The 26,973-nt window shown below is 39.8% G+C and overlaps 1 protein-coding gene across 9 annotated transcripts in view; it reads right to left on the reverse strand.

Moving 5' to 3' along the window:
- Nucleotides 1-271: 271 nt before the first annotated feature.
- Nucleotides 272-26,973, reverse strand: part of macrod1 (mono-ADP ribosylhydrolase 1) — a 114,212-nt gene continuing 87,510 nt past the window's right edge. The window contains exons 6-11 of one of the 9 annotated variants that reach the window (XM_070837218.1): nt 15,926-16,047; nt 13,511-13,541; nt 10,632-10,705; nt 7,529-7,610; nt 5,082-5,111; nt 272-725 (exon numbers count right to left, since the gene is read on the reverse strand). In XM_070837218.1, the coding sequence (XP_070693319.1) occupies nt 5,107-5,111; nt 7,529-7,610; nt 10,632-10,705; nt 13,511-13,541; nt 15,926-16,047 (314 nt within the window). In that variant the 3' untranslated portion in view covers nt 272-725; nt 5,082-5,106. Of the gene's footprint in view, nt 726-3,328; nt 3,612-5,069; nt 5,112-7,528; nt 7,611-10,631; nt 10,706-13,510; nt 13,542-15,925; nt 16,048-26,973 lie in introns of those variants that run through there. The other 8 variants (XM_070837219.1, XM_070837217.1, XM_070837221.1 and 5 more) reach the window with 8 other exon arrangements.

Consider the following 26,973-nt stretch of genomic DNA (forward strand, 5'->3'; position numbering starts at 1 on the left):
AAAAGTACATTACTTCCCACTGAAATGTAGTGAAGTAGAAGTAGTATAAGATGGAAATACTCAGGTCAACCACAACTACCTTTCATTTGTACTTAGCTACAGTACTTGGATCAATCTACTTAGTTACTTTCCACCACTTCCGGCAGATAAACAAAGTCGATCTCTCTGCCTCCTTCACATACAGGAAGGAAACATTCATAAAACGTGCTCCCTCATGACACCGCAGCTCGTATCGTATCCAGAAAAATAATCAATTCATGCACACCAGAAGTCTGTTTGATTTGTTTTAATAAGCTTTTGCCATTGTCTCAAACACATGAGCAGAAACTGGAATCCCAATATAGGAGGAGAACAGGAAACATAGGGGGTTGTCAGCTGGATACAAAGCTACGCCACAGACAATAAAGCTCAATTTAGGGTACACAAAGAGCATTTTTCACATGAATTATCAAAATCATTTCACACCTTCATCATGGCATCATCTCTTAACTTCAAGGATTAGTGGGAAAAACTCAAAAATCAGTAAATCAACATCAGCAGAAGAGCCGGTGTGCACTTCAAAAAGCAATCATCCATTTAGGAGTTATCTTGCTGCTGAAGGTCTTGATCTGTGACGACAGCGAGGAGGAATCTGGATGTTGAGCGTATCGGTGTGTATCCACAGCAACCAAATCTGACTAATCCACTCTCTTAGAGTTTACTCTTGACAGTGGCCTCTGTGGGAGCTGAGAAATAAAAAAAAAGTTAACTTGTAAAACAAGGGAAGAGACCACTTTACCTTGGTCATGCAGCGGTTAATAGCATTTTGGCTTTTGGAGCGTCTGGTTGCTTCAGAGGGATCTGTTAGCGAGGATTAGTCACTCTCAATCCAACATGGCCAAAGACACACTCAAAACATGCAAATACACGCACATACACATCAAACAGGAAGCCAGTGTGGGTAGTGCCAGGTGTTGGAGACACATCAGGTTTATAGTGGAGAGTTGGAGGCCTGCCTGCAGCAGCTCTGTCACACAGACAGACAGTTCCGGTCCATCTACCAGCCAAGCACCGCTACTGCTCGCTCACTGCTGCTACAAAATCTGCTGCACATCCATTAGAGGAGAAAGACACCAACAGCCAGCACACTCTTTTTAAAGAGACACACCTGCATTTTAGGAAAATAACCTTTTTAGTCACCTGACCCAGTGTGAAGATGTTGCTGATTTCTTGCTTTAAATGGAGAGTTGAAGCTGTGTCACAGTTTGAAACTGCAGCATATTAAGTGGAAACTAAGATTTTGCCTCATCACAGAGCCTCTAACTCGAAAGCTTGATGGACTCATGACTCAGCATTCATTAGAAGCCATTAATACACCAGCAAACTGCCCGCCTCGCAGGCCGTCCGTCCCCGGGAGCCGACCAGTTTATGAATCTAATCCCGCCATTCACAGAACTTCGTAAATTTTGTTTATTATTAGTATTATTATTATTAGTAGTAGTAATCATTGTGTTTGTTTTTTTAGCGGTAAATAATGTCCGATTGACCAGTTATTGGCAAACTATTGTTATTATATTGGCCTTACAAAAAAACCCATGATTGGTTGACCTCTTATATTCATTACATAAAATAGCTCAACTTTACAACTTGATCTCTACAGACAGAGCAACATTTATATTAATAGGGAGTTCACTGTCTTCTTTTTCACTCTGTTTTGGTCTCCATCAACTCCTGAGGGAAATATTGGGCATTTTAGCTGCTATGTTCACTGGCAAGCTACCAATTTTGTGTTTCTTCCATTTAGTGCAGATAAGGAAGCTTTCAATGGGTTCATCACTGCTTTTTTTTTGCTGAAAGATGCTAAAATGCTGTGTAGTGATAAAGAACTCACTTGTATGTTAAAATATACTGTGTCTAAACTGTGGCTAAAATTAATTTTCCTTAAAGTTTATATAAATACTTTGTGCACTTTGTGTGTAACCACTAAAAGACATTTGGGGCCAGTGACTGATGAAATACTAGTCAAACTGAGGCTCTACTTTAGAGACAAACTGCCTTTTCTTTGAGGCTAAGTAGAAAAATCATTTTTCGTTTTGCTTGATTATTAAATTGTGGCCTATTGTTCCCAAATTCTGGGTTCTGTGCTGTGCAGAGATTTGAGACAGTTTTCACAAACTGTTTGATGATAATGTTGGTGTTATTCTTATTTTTCTTATTGTCAAGAAATCTCACGAAAAGACCAAAACCAACATTGTAATCATCTGTTAATAATTTCTGATTTCCCTACCATGTCTGTGTCCATGTCAGCTCCAAGCACAATGCCTCCTACGCAAACATTAATCTTTAAAAGCAGGTCAAAATATATAGTTTTAGTTTTTCAGAAGGCTGGGGACACAGGTGGGGACTGGGCACTGTAGTTTTAAGCAAATGTAATCCACACTCTATGCAATAGTATTACAATCAGCAAGACAGTGTGAATTGGATTGATTTAAATTAAACCATATGTTCATCGTAATAAAGGAACGTGTCAGCTAGCTCATTTATGTTTTTAATAGTTTATGGATAACAATGGAGGTCATTAGCACAGAATAATAAGATATATCAAGCCTGGGCTAAGACTTGTTGCTGGTGACTCAAAAAACTAGGGAGGACACAAAGAGAACCACCCGATGGCGTCATGTAAATTTATACTAAATGGCTACTTATCTCTACTTTCTTATGGTCAACGAAAAATGTAGCAGAAAAACAATGGCTCACAAGGTTTTCTAGAAACAATCACCACAATAGTGTGTGTGTCACTAGAGGTAATGCAGCATCCAGTACGTTATATCATACATCAACAACGTCCTCCACGCCGTGCAGCCTGTGCAGCAGTCCATTGCCCATACCAGGATTCAGTCCTGGATGAGTGGAGTGCAGCAGCACGTCGGGCCATCGCTCACCACTGTAGTCCCACCGTGGGTCCAGCCCAGACAGCTGAGGCAGCGAGGCCCGAGGCTGCACCAGAAGAGCAGAGCTCTCCATCCACTCATGGAGGTGTCCTGTCACTGCCCCTCAGCCCAAATCCATTCTCACCTGTTAGCTTAACAGTTCTTCAGGTATGCTACAACAAGCTAATTGCTGCACCCGCTTAAAGACGTAGCTACTACTTGTTAAGAAAGGGAACTTAAATCTGAAAAAAGAACATTTGGAATCTGGTGAAAAGGCCTAAATACATTTTGTTTAAAAGTAGTTCACAATTTGCATGTTATAATTTCTTTTTTAATATGCTCTTGTATGAATCTATCACTTCATCCCATACAAATGTTCATGGTGCAACAAAAAAACAACACCACAGAATAGAATTTCACCAACTTCATTCTTTAAGCTCATATTCATAATTGCACACTTTACTGTATGTTAATGAGAGGTGGCCACTTCTGCTTCGTCACATTTTTATCTACAAAACACTCCTTAGTAAACTCATGCATATTTAGGTTCTATCTACATATTTAGGCTTTCGTATAAAGTGAAGAGTGCAAGGGCATCACAGTTTGAGATCCCATTATTTTTAGCAATTGATCTTCCCTGAGGCCTGCATAGAAATGAGAGAGAAATCCTTCCTGGTGTCGGCCACTACTGGTAGGATCTGTCTGCAAAAAGATAAAAAATTAAGAGTCTTAACCCAATGTCTGAGTTTAAAGCTTATGTGAGAGATACGGCTGCAAAGTTGATTGGATTTTGCTCTCATTTTTAATAGGCTGCTCCTCTTTTCTCTACTCTTCTTTAGCTGCTTGTCTGTCACTGCATATGGAAAATGCTTAAAACCCTCAGCATATAGTAACATACTCTGTATTATAAAGGTTAGAAAATGACGTTAAATGTCATCTATACTGTATACATATTTCCTTGAACTGTTGAGCAGCCTGCATATTTATGTTCTAAAGAGTGATATATTCATACCCCAGAGGCATTTCTCTGTTGCTTAGACTTTACAGCCACTGAGACCATGAAATTTCTTCTTTCATTTAAAATTAAAGGCAACACTACATGCTTTGGTTTCGGTGTCAACCTTGTTACATCACGTTGGCTCTCTGTTGCTCACGTTGCCAGGTTTTTGTTGACAGAATGTATGAAAATGTATAACACCCGATTTATCTAATTGCTCGGTGAGGTCAAAGCACACAGACAGAGGCGGACTGTAAAGGCGCTAATTCAGGTCCACAGCTGTTTGCATCACCAACTTCCTCCTGTGTATTGAGAATATATGTGACCCTTCTCCCCATGAATAAGTTAGGTAAATGTAAGTTTTTTACTGAATCAGACACAGGAAGCTGTACAAACCTTGTGGAGGTGAACATTTGTATATGTTTTATAAAAGCAGAAAGCATAACTTGGTTGAAACTTCGCTTTCAAAATGTTTTGCAGGTGAGAGGTGAGTTTGATTTATGGCGGTGGTAAAACAGGACATTAGAGGTTAAGGCTGCAGTTGTAATACCAATGCTTAATTTGAATAATTGAGTGAATGACTGATCATGCTTAGGGAGCCCAGACTGCTTGGCATTATATCACTATCAATCACCATTGCAATCAAAATAAATGGGTAAAGTCATCATGTCACAGCTCGAGCCAACATAAAATTTACTAAACTTCATTCAGATCTATTTCCAATGATGGCACATGGCTCTCCTTTTAGTCCATTCTGAAAAGCAGCTGATGCGGGGCTGAAGACTGACGGAGGAACCTTGAAGGCTTAAAACAAGGTTGTTACTTATTTTTTCATTTAAGCCAGACACTTTTCACCTTTTCACCAAAAACCTTTTAACATTTTCTTCCTCAGCAACAGTTTGATAACTAGCTTGCCTGAGGCTAGCAATGCCCATCACTTGCGTTCAGGAATGCAAAAAGCTATTTCTATTTAAGTGAGGAGGAAATACTGGTAATTCATTCCCAACAAATGAGATGTGCTGGCTTGAGGAAATGTCAGGGTTTCTCTGTATGAACACATCATTTAGATTTCACACAGGTTAAGGGTTAACACTGTCCATCTATAACCAGAATAAGTGGAGTTATTCCTGCTGATAGAGCAAACTACATATGTTGATACACACCATGCTGGTTACCTGAACAATAAGCGGCTGTCACTGGTCACACTAGAGGGACGGACACAGAAATTAGGGCATAACACAGATGATTGGTTGGCTAAGACATGTCTAGAAGCCCTTAAATGTCATCTAGCCAACACTGCACGCACACATGCACACACACACACACACACACACACACACACACACACACACACACACACACACACACACACACACACACACACACACACACACACACACACAGGTTTTTGTAGGCCAATGCTCCTAACACAATCAAATCATAACTATTAAAAGAACAGTTCAATGTTTTTAAAGTTTGTTTTAGAAATACACTTATTTGACCGTGTAACCATGTTTACAGTTGTCAGTTCAAGTGTGTCATATGCTGATAAAATCCAGGCCTACACTTAACCACATACTGTAAATCTATGTGTCTCTGACTGAATCCATGGACTACAAGCAAAAAACATTTTTCTCATCTCTACAGGCCCTGGACTCATGCCACTCCCATATCAATGCTCTTTCTATAATTGGAGATACTGCGCAGAAGTCCTGGCTGGATGGATGAAGTGTTGTTTGTCTTGAAATAGTTACATGCAACTCCCTCTAAAACAACGAATTGTAATTTGTTTATGTGAACTTTAAATCTGCTGGCATTCAGTTGTTTTCTACCTGCTTCCAGTCTTTATGCTAAGCTAGGCTTACAACATCCTGACTCCAGCTGCACACACACACACAGTACAGACAAGTGATTGGCATTGATCTTCTAACTAACTCTCAGAGAGAAAGCAAATAAGAATATTTGCTAAAATGTTGAACTAACTTGACTCCTTTAAGACTTTTTATTGTGCTGACCCTTACATTTTTGGATCACAGCCTACTAACAATAATTAATATGTATTACGCCGTAATTGTGCCCCTTGCTGGTTATGTGGATAGTACTGAGGGGCAGGGTGTGTAAGACTGGAGAAACTATCAAGAGTAGCTAGATTTTGAAAGTATCTGGAAACATCTCTCTTTTTCAGTTTGACAAATAAACTACTCTGTTCAGTGCCATAATTATATAAATACAAGCCAATTAGCCATCACAAATGTAACGTGATCTTTAGCTCATAGTTACTGCTCACTCAGCTCAGAAGGTGTGCTTTATGCAGTTAGCTCAACAGTGGAACAGTCTGTTGCTGTACACAAAAGAGTCACGTGTCCTCTCGTTCTTCAGCTCAGTGGGTGTGTGCTTCGTGCTGGGTAATTGAAGCTTTTTTTTTTTGGTAGGTTTAGCAATAAAGCAGCATATCCTTGTGGAAGACTTCTTGCATGCACAATGAATTGCACAGTGCGTGCAGGTAGGCAGGTTCGTAGGTAGACGGGCAGGTCGGCTGTACAGTCATTTCATTTGGGCCGAATGGACGGGCTTATTACAGTTCTGTGACAGCCACAGAAACCAGATTTTCTAAATGAGTTACATACCCTAGCATCCTAGCATTTCATTAGGTATGAGATTGGTTCATCCCATACCTGCATCAGAAAAGGAAGGTAAGAACATCTTTTAGTGTTGTAATAAATCTAAAACAAAGAAACTGTTATGGGCATTACTTTTTTGTCCTTTACATATTCAGGACCCTAACTTACATGAGATATGTAAATGGTAATGGTAAATGGTCTGTATTTGTATAGCGCCTTTCTAGTTATTTCAACTACTCAAAGCGCTTTACATGACATCCTCTTTCACCCATTCACCCATGAGGAATGTAATTTGGAGGAGACTATTCTTTCATACTCATTCACACACTGAAGCCATGCTTCAGGAGCAAGTTGGGGTTCAGTGTCTTGCCCAAGGACACTTCGACATGTTGACCCATAGGAGCTGGGGATCAAACCCCCGACCTTCTGATTGAGGGACGACCCACTCTACCGCTGAGGCACAGCCGCCCCTGTGTAACCACACATCACCATTAAACATTTAACCAAGTGTCTTCACTCACCAGAACAAATGTTCATAATTTAAAATGTTTAAATTTAACATAAATTGTGTTCATTTATTGATTCAGTCATGTATTAAAATCAGTTGATAAAATATACCTGTGGTTCAAGCCACTGTGCATGTTTGTGTGTTTTTAATGTTATATGTCACTGTGTGTCACTTTGTGACTCTGTGTGTTGTGTGTGTGGGATGGCAAAGTATATGTTTAACTGATGTAATTAAACCCAATTACATGTGCTATATATACACAGTGCTATGTGTCTAATGGCCACGTGTATGTGTGAATGTTCTGGATGCGCAAATAGAACACAGTGGATGATGCAGAGTATTTATCACCCCACTGTGTGTGTCTCTATTTGTGTATGTAGCTAAATTGAGCTGAGCTGAGCTGTCATCACTGTATATAGGCGAGCGTGTTTGTGTGTGTGTGTGTGTATATGTGTGTGTGTGTGTGTGTGAATGAGGGAGAAAGACAACTCACCAGCAGGGAAGTAGAGCGGGAGATTCTGCAGATACAGCTCCTTATCCGTCGGCAAGAACACACAGAAGATGACTCTGTCCAGCTGACACACGCGCACACACACACACACACACAATGACCTTTATTACAAGCATATGCAATAGCCATGAATTCATCAATAGCAGGGGGGAACAATGTAACAGTGTGTGACATTGTGCGGCTGCGATATCAGGAGAATGCTGCTAATGCATCAGTCCATTACTTCCCCATTAGTTCCCTATTATGATAATGCCACAACACAGCACTTATAGCGCTGTGTGCAGAGGACAGAGTGCTGTACAGAGAGAGACTATATGTGTGTGTGTGTGTGTGTGTGTGTGTGTGTGATTGAGAGAGAGTGAAAGGTAAAAAAAAAAGAAAGAACATTTCTATATAGGTCTATAAGCACTTCTATTGTACTCTTTTTAAGTCTTTGTGTCTAAGTCTTTGTGTGTAAGGAAGAGAAAAACAACTGTGTGTGCGTGTGTGTGTGTGTATTTGGCACTAGGCCCTCAGCTTCTCTCATTAATGTGTGAGAAACACTGGTCAACTCAGTACTGGTCAGACCAATACACATGCACGCACGCACATACACACACACACATAAACATAAAGTCATAAACATAATAGATTTCAAATGATATTAAGACACTGGCCAAGTGAGTGCAGTTATTTTACAACAATAAAGAATCTTTATGCTCTGCGCTCTTGTGTACTTTAGGTCGTGGCTCTCTGTAGTCCATAATATTCACCATTTATTCTGTATCGCTGGACACACAATACAGTACACAGCACTACATGTAGTCTGATGATTAAAGTTATTGTAGCTACAGTAAAAAGATGCTTCCAAGGATATAAGCACCACTGTGGGCTCTTATCTCTCAGACTTTGACAAACATTATTACCACCCTAATGCCTCTACAAAGGTTTTGATTTTTCCGTTTTGGGTGAGGCAGTGCAATTTATAGCCAGATTGCTTCCATCATGTTCTGCCTTGTGTGGAAGTTAAAGTCTCATAGCTTTCAAATATGAACATTTGAGCTGTTTTCATTCCCAGCTTGTTGCACAATTACCATCACTCGCCAGGATTTGAATGGAGGCTCAATGGGACGATACTGAAGTATGCCGTCAGTAAGTACATCCCCTGGGCTAAGTTTTGAAATCTTTAACATCCACTTGCTTCCACTTGCGCCATTCAAGCCTCATTCATTAAGACAAATTCAAGCGAGGGGAGATGCAAAATGGCCTCCAGAAAACGACAGCAGCGGGGAGCTCATTTTGATACTGTTGCAGCAGGGACCCTGGAGATGCTAAAGCTAACACTAACACCAAGTGAATATAGTGGGCTCTCTCAGAAATGCTTGTTTTTAAGCGAAACAGAGCCTGTAACTACGTGCTTCCCAAACAGAAAATCTGTCTGCAGCAACACTCACCTGTTGTGGAAAATATGCCTCCCTTTAATAATTCAGTGTTTTCATGTACTTTTGATACTGTATTTTTAATTAAGTTATTAGTTTACATTTAATAATTGTTTGCTAATATGATTTTTAGACTGTTGTAAACCAACTGAAGATTATTCTTAAAATAGAAATATTAGTTAAGCAAACAAGCTCATCACAAGGTCCATTTAGTAGCTGTTCCGGAGCTTTCCATCATATCACAGGATCCTCATAAGTCGGAGGTGTTTGCTCAGTTACAATGATAAATGTCAGTGGAGTTTTGAATGAGGTTTCCGTACTTCTGAAACAGAACCTGGAAGCTTAGTTTCACTTTGGCTCTCAATGTGCTGTGAGAGAATAAAAAGCTAGCTGAATAAGATCATGTGATATGACCAAAAGCCTCAGAGGAGCTACTAAATGGCCCTCGTGGGATGGACTGTTTTCTCAAATGTCATACATCAGTTTTGTTGAAACTTTCTGGTCAACTACGAATCTAATTTGATGTAAAGTATGAAGACTATGAAACTTATGAGTTGCCTTGGGTATTAGTTTCTTGCAGCATTTTGCAACAGTGTCGCTGGTGTTTTACGAATAAATGATTCATGTTTTTATTATTACACTTGATGCAGAGCTTTGGCACATTGCCTGGCGTCTTGAGTCCATTTGTATCTCACTGTGTCTATAATTTTCAATTTCATTTTCTTCATTACAGCAGTCCAAGCCAGAGCATGCCCAACAAAACACTCAGTAAAAAATGTAAAATGGAAGGACTTCAATTAAAGAATAAACCCAATTTCCTCTGGTGAACATTCTTACTTTATATGTATGCAAATAAACTCTGCCTCACCATCTCATTTACTCACAATAAAACATCTTCGCTCTTAAAAAACATACAGTGAAACTATTTCTGGGCAGAAAGTAAATAAGTGCCTTGTTGATTTGGCTTTCTGGGCTCATTCTCAGCTGTTTAAGTCTTGTTGACTGGTGTCCTCAATGGTGAGACAAGTAGCGTTTAATGTTCGTTTGTTGAGCTCTGTATGGCTGACGGCATCTGTCGACTGGTATTGCTACAGAGACTCTGGAGACTCCAGCGCTAACAATAACATCGTCAACACCCTCTCTGGGAGGTGATACAGCGCCGGGGTTAGAGAGAGAGGGAAAGACTTGAAAGGGGAGTGGGAGGAGACCTGAAAAGTAAAGGAGGAAGAGGGGAGGAGAGTTTAGAGCATGTAAACGACTGATTGGAAAGTTTCCTCTTTGTTCCCCCCCAAAATCCCCCTCTCTGCCTCCGTCCCCGCCAGTCATCTATTCCATCATTTTGTCTTTTCTCTGCTTGCCGTTTCTCCGGAGACAAGTGTGTGTGCCTGTATGTGTGTGTGAGTGTTTGTGTTAGTCAGGTTTAGTCCCGCAAGGAGCCAATTAAAACGCAGACTTGGCCATGAGCATGAGAGCCAGAGCTTGGGAGTGTGTGTTTAGATGTATGCGTGTGTGTGTGTCAGGGTGTGCGTGTGGGTGTGTGTGTTTTCTCAATACACCCTCCTCCTCCATCCCACCAGAAAACAAAAACAACAGCTGTGAGAGGAATAATACCTAGAGGAAATGGTAGGGAAAAATTGCCAATCACACACACACAAACGCATACGCACCTTGTCATGATGTTCATCCAGATACTCTCTCACAGTTGCTAACGCCTCATGCACAGCTTGCTTAGGTGGATATCCTGCACCATCACACACACAAAGTCAAATATATATGCACAATTTGCAAGAACAGGTGCAATGACAGATCTGTGGGTTTGCGTTAGGTTGTTTTCTCCATTGTTTTCGTCTCCGTGACAGGTATCTGTTCTTCCCACCCTAACACTCTATGTTTTCTCACTTCCTCTCATCCTGACTCGCCAATTCCAGCGAGATGCAGCTACAACACACTTGTTGGTTATGAGGAGACAGATGGAGAGGAACTACTGTTTCTTTTGTATTCAATCAGCGACTGAGACCTTTCAGTGCTGGAAAATTATCCCCACCGCTAGAAACGCGACACAAAGGCAGTAAAAATTCATCATCAAGCCAAACTGCTCAGCCCAAACACACACGTAATGTGTGATTATACAGGAATTATTCCATACATCAGGAGAGAAGGCTCAACATGTGAACACGGGGGAATACATGAGGGCACAAATTAGCACTGAACAATGCTGTGTTGCAGCATCAAAATACGCACATGCAGCATTCACACTGCAGGGATGTAATATGCGAAACCGGGTACATTATGGTATATAAACTAGTTTACTGCTCAATGGAAAAAACAAAAAAAGGTTTGCATTTCCATAACTAATATTAAAGTCAACTAGTCTTGTTCATGTGATGAATGTCTTTGAAATGAATAAACTTTAAAGCCTCTGCACGCCTATGGTCCACCTACACAGGGGCTTTCACTTATTTGCCTATTCTCAGGACTGTGTGGGCGTGTGCAAGCTGTGCTTGATTGGCACCTGTGACACATTTCTGTTTAAAAAAAAAAAAAAAATGCATTCATTAACTACTAATTCCAACAGCGAATATGCTTTGAATGAAATGTGATGCCATCCAGTATGTTCATGCAGACATTATCAGCAAGATGTTAACTGTCAAAGTTCCATTTGTCGTTTCATTTGTCGGTTGTCATTTATTATTGATAAATTGATAAAACATGATTGATGTTTTTACACTCATGTTTAGGCAACTCAAACTGCATATAGTATAATCTACACCATACATAGAAGTATCTATTTGAAACAGCGTATTACAACCAAGCATAGTGTGGAAGTAAGGAGAAGAAGAAAATAATCCTACAAATTATAATACTTCATGCACTTTAATACTAAAATGTTTTATTTTAGAAGGAGCTGATCTATCACCTGAAGATAAACTTGTGTAAATACACCAGAGGATGCTCCTCAGCTACCACCGTGGAAAACGACATGATGACAAATACGACAAATACAATGACTAAACTGTGCTTGTCGCACAACAGTTAAATGATAAGACTGCTTATTGCTACTGCATTTCTCTTAATTAATGTTCTTGACTTTTGAAGGAGTATCAGAGAGCTTTAATCTTCCAAACAATTGAATAAAATCTTTTTTATGTTGTATATTAATTATGTGCAATAGAAGGTACAATACTGAACCAAGATCATAGTCTGGGTCAGACAACAAAGGATGTGTTTAATTGTTTAATTGTTTCATAGAAATCACCATATTTTCCTACCTTTAATGCTTTAGTAGCCCTTACAACAGTTCTCTTTTTGATTTTTGTACATCCATCATTGACCTTGATGATTTCCGTGTAGTACAAGAACATAACACTTCATGGTTTGGAGAGAAATGTTTCTGAACATAATTGAGGCAACAATTACATTTCCTCCTTTACTATTTTTATTGATACATTGGGTAAAGTGACCTTTCATAATTCCCAGCATAGGTTTTCCCACCTAAACTGTAATGAGGTTTTATCAGGCAGAATAAACGTTAATGCCTGTGTGAGTGTGTGCCGCCTCAAAGAAGTGGTATTTTCATATTTTAGGAGAAAATGGTGACATTGTATATGTGTGAAGTACACTGATGACATTTTTTCCACTAATGGTGGCTCAAATTCAAATCTATTCTGTTATTAGTGTGCCACAACAAGCTCTGATGTATTTTGTTGCATCATTCAAACACCACTAATATGATTGGCATGCAGTAAACCTATCAAGTGGAGTACCAGCTTCATGCTTTAACAGCTGTTAAGTAACATAAAAGACTGTGAAGTCCATTTTAAGTTTAGTCAATTTAGTTCCTTCCTCTTTAAAAATGAGTCCAGATGAAATAAAAGACTTTGGAAGAGCTCTTGAGAAGAATTCTTAAAAAGGGGATGAGTTAAGACATCAACAAACAGGCAAGACGGAGAGGAAGACACGGATCACACAGTGAGTCAATCAAAACTTTGGCCTTTTCCTCTATTTAGCAACAGGGGAGAAGTGTCGACAACCAGCCCTTACACCCAAACCCACCCCAGGGAGTGTTTAAGCACTGTCCTTAAATCTCTCTCCTGCCAGTGTGAAGGGGGATTACAGTCAATCTCACACAATCTCCCGCCTAATCTATCTTAATCTGCTGCTCTTAATCCAAGGCCTTAATCTGAGAACCACCTCTGGGCTGCAGGAGGTAATGTGACAAGTGGCACAGGGTGGCTCAGCGCTCTGGTTAAACAGAAAGACTGATACTGGAAACAAGCATGTGATGGTAAACACAGCCAGTGTGTTCAGTGTATAAACACAGGCGCGCGGACATTTTGTTGCTGTTGGATGAAAATGAATTTGTTTTTTGCTCTCTACCTCAAAAAAATAAAATCACCAGTTTGAGCATAAAGCCCCAAGCAACTCATACACACTTGAAGTAAAACTGAAAATTATCACACACACACACACACACACACACACCACTCAACAGATGAAAATGTCATGCTTTAGTTCTGGCTTGAGGAGGAGACACACAGACACTGACCGTAGATTCCAGTGGAGATGCAAGGGAAAGCCTGCAGAGTAAAGATGACAAACAAAGTGGTTACAGTCTGTTGCTGATCACATAAAACCCTGGTTTCATCTCTCTCTCTCTCTCACACACACACACACACACACACACACACACACACATTAGTGCACAAAAATCACACTCTCTGCTGGATCTCTTTTTTTTATGGCAGCGCTTCTTCCCTCTGAGTTTCACATCTATTTTAGGACCAAGCTGTCCATCGTCCTTTGTTATGGAGAGGACATCCGTCATCAGGTATAGCAGTGATAGGGCCTAACCATCATTACAGTAATCATAAAGAAGGATGTAGTGACCATTACAGTATAAGTTATTATATTTCAATTTAAAGGACCAATTTGCGAAATTTGGCCACCTGCTCCAAATAAAGAGGGGGGCAGCATTTCACCTTCTCCTCCCACACTCGTCCTCCTCTAATAAACCTTGAAACGTCCTGAAAAGTGTACAGTGACTTGACGCAGCATACTGTATTCAGAGATTTAGAATAGAAATCAAACATAAAATATAAAATAATAAATACAGTTTTTATATACCTTTGTATACACACATGAAATAAATCTGTGGTGCATTTTTAATTTGCATCTTAGGGAATATAAACAGCAGCAATAGAATGTGAACCATGAATCACATGGTCACCAATTTTTTCAGGACCTTTGCTGCATCTCTCTCTCCCTCGTGTACTGTCATCCATCTACCCTCACTAAATAATAAAGGCATGAAATGCTAAAAATATCATATTGATTGTTCTTTTCTTAAAGCAATTTTTAATTCTTTCCACTTCAGCCTTCGACTGTTAATAGTCAAGATGTACAGTCTTTTTGGACCCAGTTTTTGTAAGGATCCTTGAACGCATCCCAGCCAAGGAACACAGTCTAGAGAAACACAAAGATGTAATTTAGCACTAAAAGACTGTAATTTAAGAAGAAACCCATTTGATGTATCTAAATCAGACTGCTGAAGCCTCATGTTATCTTCAGCTCAGAATGCATTTTACACAGAATGAGGATTTTATCCCCCAACACTTACATGGAAACTGATTTAGAGGGGTTCGTTTTTGAGTTTAGTATAGACAGCAGGAACAAGTAAAAAGACCAATGAGCGTTTGTATATTGTTTTAGAGTTGAAAAAAATGTGAATTTCTCCTTTTATATGAGGTAGAAGCACTAAATGTCCTGTTTGCATTGACAGTAACAAACTTGAAATTACAAACAGTAACATTTAAGGACATGCATGCATTGTTTTTTGTGAATCCCTCTGTGATTTCAAACCTGCTCAGGAAAGGCAGACTACCCACAATGAAAGCTACTAATAGTGAGGCAATTACTGAATGCAAATACATTGAATGGTTATTGCTATGTCAACAATAAATCATTTTAGAAAATGGTTTTTGATGTAAAAATCTGTGATTATAACATTAAATAATTGAGATCTGTGTCAGGTCCATGCCACACCACTGGCTCTGAGTTGAGAAAAGCAGCCAGTAAACTTCAAAGTAAATCAAGTCTGGCAGATTCTCAACCTGCTGTCAAACACGGAGGTGTGAGCAGATGCCAGGATGCTCGCTGTGTCTCCAGACCCGTTCGTTTGACCAGATTGTGGAGTTGGCAACTCAGGGTGAGAACAGACATGACTCACAAGTTCCTCAAGACGAAAGGTAACCACAAAGCTCAATGGACGCCTGTGCACACTGATGTAAACGTCTTCTGTTTGGTCACAAACATGCCGTTTAACTCCAGCCAACACGCATAATCTGATGACAGCGTCAATAAAATAGAATAAATGCTGTAATTGTTTGTTGAAAATACAAATAGTTTGCTAATGGTTTTATCATTTTAAGTCTTGAGTAGTGAAACTACAAATACACAGCATTTATCTGCACACAGCCTGCTTTCTTCCACTGTACCTCTGACTTTATTTTCATGTCGCTTTGGTGTTTTTCTTTGACTTTTAACACTGCGTTCTGTTGTGAAACCTCCTGCCTGGTGTGTTTCATAAAACCTTCTTACAACTCAACAATCCACCTGCAGCTCCTGCTCTCTCCGTCTATCTCGAGTTTCCTTTGAAAAATCTTTATGTGATGAATCTTCTTTCTTTAGCTCAGGATTTTTTTTATTACCTACAGAATCTTTTTACACAGTTATGGCTCAGTCCCTCTTCCCTTTTCTTTCTTTCCTCATATCTATGCACCCTCTCTCTCTCTCTTTGTGTCCCAGTCTTCAGTGGTTTTCTTCCTTTAACCTTTTCTCTCAGGTGTCTGCACTCCTTCGCTCTCTCCACCACAACACATTATCTCTTCATTCTTCCTTCCTTCCTTGCACCCTCCCCAGACTACATCATCTTGTTATCTTCACCTCATCCCTCCATTCTCACCACAGAACGTGCAGCATTTTCAGTGGCTGTTTTCAGGCTGTTCTTGTAACACGACCTCAAGGCATTCTTTTCCACCTCTCCTACTCCTCCTTGTGCAATTGGCCCCACTGTGTGGATCACATCTGCAGAGAGAGAGAGGGGGGGGGTTAAGAAGAAGAAGCACTTGATTGGTATGAATCTTATATTTAATAAATCAAAATATATCCAGAATTTAATCTCTGCAGTAAAATTCCCCATTTATTCACCAATTATAACTGTGCTATTGTCCAACAAAACATTGCCAATGCACACTATTATCCAGTTAACACTAAACACTAACACTAAAATGCTAAACTTTGGTCATGCTAACTACAAATATAGTTTCACTGTAAAACTGGTATCTTGGCTGGAACACACAATTTTAGTTTGGTAGATTAATGACTTCGTTATGACTTCATGTCATGTCAGAGTTTTCACATCAACATCAATGTTTGACTTGTCTCAAAAGTATATATACACAACCTGGCACTTGATAATACAAAAAAACAAGCCCGAAAAACAAGCCAACTCCACTATTCAATGAAATTAAACCCAAATTTAGTGGACATTCATCAGTTATATTGTTAATGAACACTAATTTTACTCATTCCTCATCAACGCTGCAGTCACACAACAGTCCTGAGCAATGTGAACACAAAGCAACATAGCTGGTGGACGCCTGGAGAGAAATGTTGGACTTAGTGAACTGCGCCATGCCCAGATGATCATTCAGGGGTGAATTGATGTTTTTACCCATAAAATGAGAGATGGAGTGCCTACATGGAGAGAGGAGCTGGCTGAGCACGGTAAGAGCAGCAGCTGAAATGTTATTTGTCCAGTGTGCTGCTACAGATGAATGTCGGTATATGTTCATATGTACTGTATGTGGTATTGTACCTCTGTGTCGACATAGTCAGATTATTTGAACCAATCAGTGTGCACATCTGGTATCTATTATCTCCATTTATTCATTGCTCCTGATGATGGTTTTTACGTCAAACAGAAAGCTCTGCTTTTATGTAACCTCTTAGAAATGTTAAATATCAGGGGGATCTCCTATTGACAGGTGAGTCCAACCTGTTCCCCAGAGCACATGAGGACACCCTCACTGAACACATCAGGCCAGGCATATTAGGTGGAAGGTAACTGTCGTTTTTCACATTCCACACAGTAATGTTTTGCCCCATAAGAGTCTGAATTAGCATTTTGACGTCATTATTCATCTTCATTTGAATAGCTGAAAAAAAATGCAGCTGTTGGCAGCCATTCAGATATCTGGTACCACATTACCGATGACATGAACTCAGCTTTCAGTAAACCGCTCTTTGTCTTTATCTCCCATATACAGTATACTAATAGCATTTAATGTATGATTTTAACAGCACACCTGGGAAGCTATAAAGGCACTGCTGTCACTGGTTTAGATGCTGCACGCAAATAATTTCTAAATATATAATGAGCAGGGAACCCAGGGACACCTGTAAAATGATGTTGTGGGTCTTTGGCATTAAAGTCATTAGTTTGAAAAAGCACATTTGTATCTAAATATGCTATTTGTTTGGTGCTGCTAGGCAATTAGCCTGCAAGGTAAATGACAAAACATCATAAGCCTTCATTGTTGCCAAGAGCTGATGACCTCCGATGTGGCTGACAGAGGATGTATCATGTCACTAAAGAAGTGCTCTCTACTTAATGATTCTCACATAAATGCTTCACTAAGACTAATTGTGGTATGACTTTATCAAACTGAAAAGTGTGCAAAGCACTTCAAAATGTCATTTTCTTTGTCTCTCTCAGCAAGTTTACTGCAACAATGTCTTTCACAGTTTCTAATTGCTTTGTACAATATATTTTTCATGTTTTTCTGTCACGTAGCAGCAGGAATGTGTGGCTGCTACTTTTTTTTTTGTCAGTTTAATGAATGTGCTTTTTTTCCTGTTAGCTCTTTGAAAAAATATTTCAATTGAACTAATTGGTTAAATAAAAGGTAAATTAATTGAAGTGTAGTGAACTGAAGGCAGAGAGAAACAGAGCACCTCATAAACAGAAGCTGAGTGAGGAACAGACAGCGCTGTCGTTGAGCTGTGTTTTAACCAGCTTTTACACTCTGACGCTGCCACACATTGTGATGAGGCTCAGCGTGTTGCTCTCAGCGTGAATACCAATGCTATGATGAGATTAAATCAAGTATTGGCACTTTTTTTCCTAAAAGGATCCCATGAGGTGAAAAAATCTCAGTCTCTTCAATTTGACACTTCAGTCTTGATCATGTTTCAGTTCTATGATCCCACTGGAATAATCTGGAGTGTTGCAACAAATTGTCAACAAATAGTCCAATCAGAGCCTAAAACCTGTCCAGGCATCATAAAAGTAGTCTGATTTTTAACCTCCATTTAAAAAGTTTTCCTTTTTCAAAAAAGGACATGATTGTACTGTAGCTTATTTGCAATGTGTTACTGTATTCACCTCTAACAGTTTAAACCTAAAGGACCCAGAACCATGAATGAAAAATCATATCCGCCAAGTACTTTGGAAAACATCAGATATTAACAGATATAAGACATTTTACAGGGTTTCACAGAGGTGTGAACCAATTAAACCTTGAGAACAGGAATTATAGTACAGTTATAGTGTAGTTTTTTACAGTTTGGAAGTACAGTTCACATGATGCTTTAGAGGACGTAAACAGCAAGTACAATTTGCCATGGATTCAGCAAGTTATACTGTAAGCTACAACATGAGCCTATTTTTAAACTATATTTGTTTACATTTTAGCAGACTGGCATAATTAATAATTTTCAGCAGTTCCTGTTTGCAATATAACCACGGATACACCGACACCTGTCACAGGATTGCTTTGATACTGAAAAAAAAAACTGAAAAAACTACATGAAAGTATGGGTGATTGTTTGCAATGACCATCAATGGTAATGATATACTTCGGGAAGTATTAAGCTGCACTAAATCTAAGAATATGTGTACCATGTTTGTGTGTTCAGATTTGAGTTATGGCTCATCAATCATTGATGATTGACAAAAACTGTGTTTTTATTGTCTGTGTGAGCTGCACAGCTTCAATAGTTGACTGTGCTGCAAAGCAGACCAAACTACAATAGCTAATCTCCTGTTGTTTGTAGACGCCAGCATGTACCTGTCTAATTCACCTCAAGCGGCATCGTTGTCTCAGTTCTCTCCAACGCTCCTCCCTCGTGGGCCACTTTTCTCTCTCTTACAATTCAGAATAAGCTATGAGCCTAATGATTAATTAGATTAAGATGGACATTTATACAGTTCTCTCTCTCTCTCTCTCTCTCTCTCACTCACTCACTCACACACACACAGTTAACAAGCTGCAGACTCCACAGCACAGAAGAAGCCTAGAAGAAGCTCTTTAATCCAAACCTCCGAGGAGAGGAGGCCATTAGGTAGAAAGATTTAACACAGTGTTTGGGACTTTTTGAAATATGATCTGGTGATCTTATTTCAAGACCTGAAATTCATCACAGAAGCGCGAAATGTGTTCTTGTGTCAACTTCCCCCAATACCCTTTACAGGCTCGTTTGTTATTAGAGATTGTTGTAGTTGTACCCATTGACAAGGAAATTCTGCCACCTAACCACAATCAATGGCTGATATTTGGTTAGCGATGCAGGATCTGCTCATTATGCCCAGACGGTGGGACAGAGCTTCGGCTGGCAAAAAAACTATTGCACTATGTTTTCTCTTAATAAAAATCACAGATACAAAGCTGAAAGAGAGGAAAGGTAGTTTGGCTTAAATCACAGACGGCGTGGTAGCAAACAGTTCAGTGTAACACAGGTCTTACACATAACTTTCTGTGATACATTATTTACATTAAAACTTAAAAAAATCAGACAATGATACAAGAGGTATCAACTGGTAAAAAAAAAAACTTGAGGTACCACAGTAAAACATCAGATCTTTTGAAGCAGAGGGATCTGAATTCAAACAGATTTGAATGAAATTAAATTAATTTTCAGGCTTTTATTGATATCAAAAACAGAAACAAAAGGATAATTTTCCCCAGTAGAAAGTCACATTGATCATTGGTTAACACAGTACAGCCTTCATAAATACTGATCAGGAAGGAAAGGTTGTTTTGATCACAAAAATTAGTCACCAAAATGGATAAATCATGCAGGAAATTTGAACAGACGGGAGGTTCTCAGCGTTCCCATCAGCTTACTGTGTCATTCAGACTGAGCGTGAAGATATGGCCTTTGAACCCCTTTGTTCAAGTTTACATACTGTTCTGTGAATGTTTTAATAATGCTGGTGGGCTGTTCTTTAGGCTTGGTTTTTAAGGCACTAGGACAAGTAGATGTTTTTATGTATTTGCAGAGGTTCAAGAAATTTAGTATCTTTCAAGCCGTGAAGGCCAGTGCAAGCTATGCTTCTCCTCCTTGAGCTACTAAATGCTCTCAGAAATTCTCTTCTTTACTCACTACATTGAAATGAAAATTAAGCAGCCGACTTGCTTTTTTTTTTTAGCCATTTGTTGTCAGTGCAAGCTGTAAACACAACATTGACGAAATATAACCTTATAGGGCTGGCAAACCTCTTTCCTATTTACTCATCCAGCAAACACTGCATAGACCTGATGGGAAAAGCAGAGTCAGGTGATAATTCACTGCGGATTTAACACTATGAGTGGCCTCTTTCACATTCACATAGTCATTTGATCCATTGGTAATAAAAAACATATCGATCATAGCATCTTTAAAGACTAGTTGTTGATACTATTTCCACATGTTTGACAAGGAGGATCAATACATGCACTGCAGTATGTACCTATGTACCTTTTTTTTTAAACTGGTTGCTAACATACCATGCATGGATTGTGTGTTAACGACAGTGTATTTGTCTTTCTCCTGCTCTTCTGAATCAAACAGCAGTTTCAGCAGAATATACTCCTGCAGTTATTCAAGAGGATACTAGGAGCTTTACTGCAATGGCAGCTTATCAAAAACTATGCTGTGATGCCTCTGTGTTCCCCTAAGACCAGATATGTGCAGATGAAAGTCTGCACCCCAGACTGCTATGAGAGAGTAGTGCTTACAGTGGAGTCCACAGATGTGGATTGAAAGAAACTTGTCTGAATAACAAGATAGTAATTCATCAAACTGCTTGGTGATGAAGGAGAATGTGGAAATCACTTGTACTGCACGAACCCACAGTGAAAAAATAGTAGATGCTCTAATCACAGCATGTATATACATCAACCGTTAATACTATTCTCCTATTGCATCGAATATCAAAAGTTTATGCTATATCGCCTCTTTTATAGAGCATGAAATCAATATGGATATCCATTATACAGACAGCAGAACATTTTAAGGACAGCTCCTCCTCTGTGATTGGTATAGATTTTTCCCTCACTGTACATTGTAGTATTTAGCTATATCAAAACAACAATAGGCTCTGTTCAGGAACAAAAGTGTAAGTGTATTGTGTGCGACGATTCATTACTTGAGCCTCTCAGCAGTAATGATATTCCTGGAGATGTCTTGGGGCTAATTCAGACAAAACATCTGTAATCTGTTATGGGAGGATCACACTTGATAACCCTGATGACTATGTCCCTCCCACCCGACTCTCCTCTCATCCCTGTTTATTCTAAATCTGAGCTCAGCGTCCACGCAGACGCAGCTAAAGTGTTAATCCTCCACCAGACACTGTTTTCAGTCTTCTCAATGGGTACCGGCTGTGGGTCTATTAGATGTTAAGTGCCACATCAACCAACTACATTTTCTTTCTCTTGCACCAATGATAATGTACTCTGCTGTACTCTTTCTGCATTACAGCTTCACTGGTCTGTGAACTAACGAAGAGAGTAGAAAAGTGCAACGGGAGTTCAACAACTTACTTTTGCTCATCCAAATTTTATTTGATGGTGGATCAAACTCTTAAAAACAATGAAGAGGAAGTGACTGTGGCCCGTTGTGTCATCATGGATAAAAACTGCTTTGAGGCACGACAAAGCTACACTTTATATGTAACTGATCATTATTAACTGATACATGGCTTTTGAATTCATCTGTTGCAATGTTTCAATTTGTAAGAACTCATGCACACTGAATCAGGGCCATGGGATGAAATCTTCATCACACCATTACTTGATGTATCTCATGATGTGACACGTATGTAAAATTGCACAGAAAAAAATACTCAATCTGATGATCCGCTGTTATGTTTTGCATCCTTGTGTCAAACTAAAAACAAATAGCAGCAAATAGTTATTTCATCATTGTTAAATGTGCATATTCTTTTCTCAAATAATCGATTCATCATTTGGTTTGTAAAATATCAAACTTTTGTGAAAAATGTCACAAATTGATTGATTGACCAACAATCGAAAATGCAAAGATATTCATTTACAAGTACAGAAAACCAGCAAATACTCACATTTGAGGGGCTGGGAGCAGTGAACTTTGAACATTTAAATGACAATTAATGGATTATCAAAATAGTTACCCTTTAATTTTGTGTTGATGGGTGATTATGCTTATTTAGAGTTATTAATTTCCACAACAGAAATTTGTACAATTATAAAATGGATAAAGGATAACACTGATTTATCACCCAGCCCTACTTGACGTTTAAAGCTTTTGCTTTGTTCTGATGCAAAATTCACCTTTCAGACACAGGCCCCAACATCTTGAAATCCCGGGGACAGCAAACCTTAAAATACAACTTAATGGTATATTCTGTACTGACTACTGAAGCTGCTGAGAAAGCATTAGAAAACCCTACATTATACTGTCACGTCGGAAATAAACACTGCAGCAAATTTAAGAGCTTCCAAACACTGGCTTTAGAATAAATCACCATTGTGAGCATTTTTTTTATTGTGTATGAGAACGCTGTGGATGGCAGCAGAAACAGATTAGGACACGTGAATGAGTTAAAGTACGCAGCAGATGAAACACTAACAGACGCATGAGCTCAATTACCACAATCAAAACAAGCAGTCACGCAATGAAGGAGCAAAAATGGACAGTACAAATGCAAAAGAGGACAATGTAATCATAATATAACAGTTTGGCACATATTTGTTCTTCACGTGTGTTTGTCAGTGTGTTTACTCTCCACTCAGTCTGAACTACTCCAGCAGTCAAGTAGACCAGAGTGAGCATGTGCTCTTGAAAAGTCGCTCAGCCATGCCAATGCATCAGCGGAGCACTCAGCGGTGGCCAGGTTCACAACTCGGTCGTGTATATGTGTGCTTTCGTGTGTGTTTTAATGTGTGTACACAGTGCTGTATGCGCTGTGCGGGTTCGGTTCAGCAGTGGGTCACTTGGTGGTCATTCATCTGCATGTCATCTGTTAAATGTCACTGCAACACTGTTTTCTAATTCTCACACACACACACACACACACACACACACACACACACACACACACACACACACAATTGCATGGCGATTCTTCCTCATCGCTAACCCAATCATCTGTTTTTACCATTGCTGTTTCCTGTCTTTGAATTCCTCCCTTTCCATCATCTTTTCTCCCCTCTCTCTCTCCATCACTTCCATCCATCCACCTTTCTGTTTCACTCTCTACATCTTTTGTCGTCACTCCTCTTCCTCCCTCCCTCCTTCACCATTACCTCATCGGGTCATCCCACCTCTCCTCTCAGCTACTTTCATCTCTCTGTCACCCCCTTTGTATCCCTTCCTCTCCTCTTCCATTTATCTCTCCCTCTCCTGCCTCGTTTCTCCCTTCCTCCCCTCCTCTATTAGACATTCCTCTCACCCCCTCTTCCCCATTCCTTCTCTTTCTCTCTCCCTCTCTCTCTCTGTCACCTGAGGTAGACAGTTCTGTCAGGAGTCGGCCTTATTTACCGCCTCTCTTCGCTCCTGTTTACATTATCGATCGGTAGGGTTGCTTTAGTTCCACCATACATCAACACCACCACCCCCTCTTCCTCCCCACCCCAGTGTTACGGCTGCTGGCTCGCATTACCCCGAAACACAGTGAGAGAGGGAGAGAGCGGGAGAGAGAGAGGTGGGGGGGGGCTCAACGGGGAGATGGAAAGCTAGCGGAGCATGTTAGGATGTGTGAGGGATTTATGTGTGAAGGAAAGAATGTTTTGGACAGTGTGTTACGGAGCATGTGCGAGGAGTGTGTGAGCAGCAGTGTTAAAGGCTAAATTGGATGTGTGTATTCTAAAAGTCAGCGTGGCTGACAGTATAGCCAAACATTAGACCAATATGTGATTACTGACCTGATTATTCAAAAGATGAGCATCAGTATGCTGCTATGAGACTCCCCAGGGAAAGCTTTTCACAAGAGCATCAGCGAGTCTAACTGGCGTCGGGCGATCAGGCCTGGATAGCAGTCGTGTCCCAGTTCACCTCACGGGTGTTGGTGCAGGTCTGTCAAGCTCTTCCACAATAAACTCAGAAAACATTTTTTTCTTGAGCTTTTTTCCTTGTTTTTTTCTAAACTCAAGAACATTTTTTCTTTCTCTTTTTCTTGTGCAGTGTCAAAGATGAGAGGGTCTTCTCCTAACTGCTGTCACTAAGTGTGGTCACATTTCCATTCAGAGATGGTATAAATCTTAACCCAGTTTCCAGAAAACTGGTGTGTCTCCATCCATTTCTGTTATGCTAATATTAGGAGTTGGTGCACTGAGATAAACAGCTGGTAACACTAATTCTCCAGTTGGGTGCTATTAATATTAATGATGTAATTAAAGGAATTTATTTGAGCAGTGTTAGTGTCTCATCACCACTCCACAAAAATCTGATGTTTTCATCTGCCGCTTTTTTTCGTCTCTACAGTGGAAGCTTCAGTGGATGTTTAGGTCAATCGCTTCGCGTATGTCTGTTTTCATTGCACTTAATCGCATTTAGCTTTCATCAATCCACCAGCTTTTCCACTTTGGACCAGTTTTTTTATTTTTCCATGTGTTTAGCCTTGCCACTTGGGTTTTTATACATGCCAACTGAGAATGCATCTAAGAAGAAGAGGATGGAAACAGGAACAGTGTTCCTACTGTCAAGCATGGTGGTGATGGGTACCATAAACCACATATATCCTCGGCCTATCAGAGTATCTACATACAAAGAGGGGATCTCTGTTAGTCCACTGAGAACTCCCCTCTGGCAGGCATGGTCGAAAACATTATTCTTTAACATTGTAACATCCTCAAAAGTGACTTAATAATAATATCAGCTCTGTGCCACCCCTGTTAAAATGTTAATGCAAACTGAGTGACAGACTGGTTCATTCTGACACTGTCTCCTGGCTGCCTAATCAACCTACAGGTTTTTTTCCACTGTGGCCACAATGTTCTCGCTCATCAGACACCAAGCACTTCACACATCCACGCACTGGTAAATACTGCAGAAAATCCTTCATTAACTGCAGTAGCACATATGTCTATATGTTGAGATATCTCGGTGGTCTGGTTTATGTTGGACAAACAAAGAGATTTAAAGATTTGCATATCTGAACAGAAGACTGCAACACATACACAAAAACATGGATTAAGCTCTACTTGACATTATGCACAGACTAACCATGAATCTGCAGCGCCATTAAAGCTCTGGGGAATAGAAAAAGTTTCACCCTCTCCTAGAGGTGGAGACATCATCATCAGCCCACTGCTCCGCAGAGAGGAATGTTGGATTCACACTGTTAACACAGTGTTGCCCTTTGCCCTAATGAAGAACTGATTTTGTCATGTTTCCTCTAATTTGCCACACTTGATGTGTACTTTCTGTACTTTTAACTCAACTGTAACTGTAAAGAGATGTCTGTGTTCGCTTGTTCTTCTGTTTCTAAAATGGTGTTGGGGGTGTGGTACCTGGGCCCTAACTATGACAACTCCAACACCTGGGATTAATAATAGGATATAATAGGTGAGGATAAAAACCCAAACAAAGTTATGTCCTTGAAAAATATGCTGTATTTTGGAAATCAAATATAATGAAATGTCTCCACACATTACTATTTCAGGTACAGGAGCCTACAAGAAAGTGCAGGTGTTCCACCATTGGGAAGAAGAAAACCTTGTACTGTACCTTTCACTTCCAGTTAAAACAGGTGTAATGTTATGATATAAATATCTTCAACAGAGTAATGGGAAATCATCTTATATAAATTGGGCCCACGTGGACCAATCAGATTGCATCTATCTCGTCAGATACAGGTTTCAAAGTCGGTGCTCTGGCCTTTTCCTGTAGTGCTTTTCAGTCTCTGGCTCTGTTTGTTGATTAATGAGGGAGAAACTTAACAGACCAGCTCGCTCATGCTGATTTTGCACATAACAGGAACAAGCATTTTTTCCGACAAGCAGTTTTATCTTGTCTACCTAACAGCAGCTATCATTGTGGTGGCTGCATACAATGCAAAAATAAGCATGTAATAGACCCATTCCATCATCCTGCTGGGGGTTAAAAATTTTGAATTTATCATTACATGAACATGCGCGTATGTTGAATGTTTCCCATGTTGGTATATGATATGTGAAAAAGACATTTAAAACTGCCTGCAGATGAACATTAGAATGCAATATGAATTTATTTATGGCCGTCATTACTGCGTGATTGTGCAACTGAGTGACGTTGTATTGTGTTTTTGCTTCTGTGGGTCTGAAAAGGTCGATCTTCCACACAGATGAGGGAACTATGACATATTGTTAAACAGATGTGAGGTCTTTTGATTTTTACCCTGCAGATCATGTTTCCATAGAGTCTGAGCAATGATTCGACTGTAGCCTAATGTCACGCAAGTGCACAGTTTTCAAACCGGATGTCCACTTCTTTCTCCTTTTCTTCCCTCCTCTTCACATGCTCAAAGACTTGTTTAAGGCAACAGTTCTTTAAACTTCCAACCAAGTTTGGACCGTATTGATTTCTGACTTTTCATCCAACAAAGGAATCACCCTGTGCAGCGCAGCAAGTTACACTAATTAGATTGCACTGTTTCTGTATGATGCTTCAAGTGCCTCCTCTGCCTCTGTAATGTTGTATAATTAAATGCACAAGCAGCATCTCTGA

Source organism: Pempheris klunzingeri, chromosome 9, assembly GCF_042242105.1.
Source record: "Pempheris klunzingeri isolate RE-2024b chromosome 9, fPemKlu1.hap1, whole genome shotgun sequence".
Taxonomy (NCBI): domain Eukaryota; kingdom Metazoa; phylum Chordata; class Actinopteri; order Acropomatiformes; family Pempheridae; genus Pempheris; species Pempheris klunzingeri.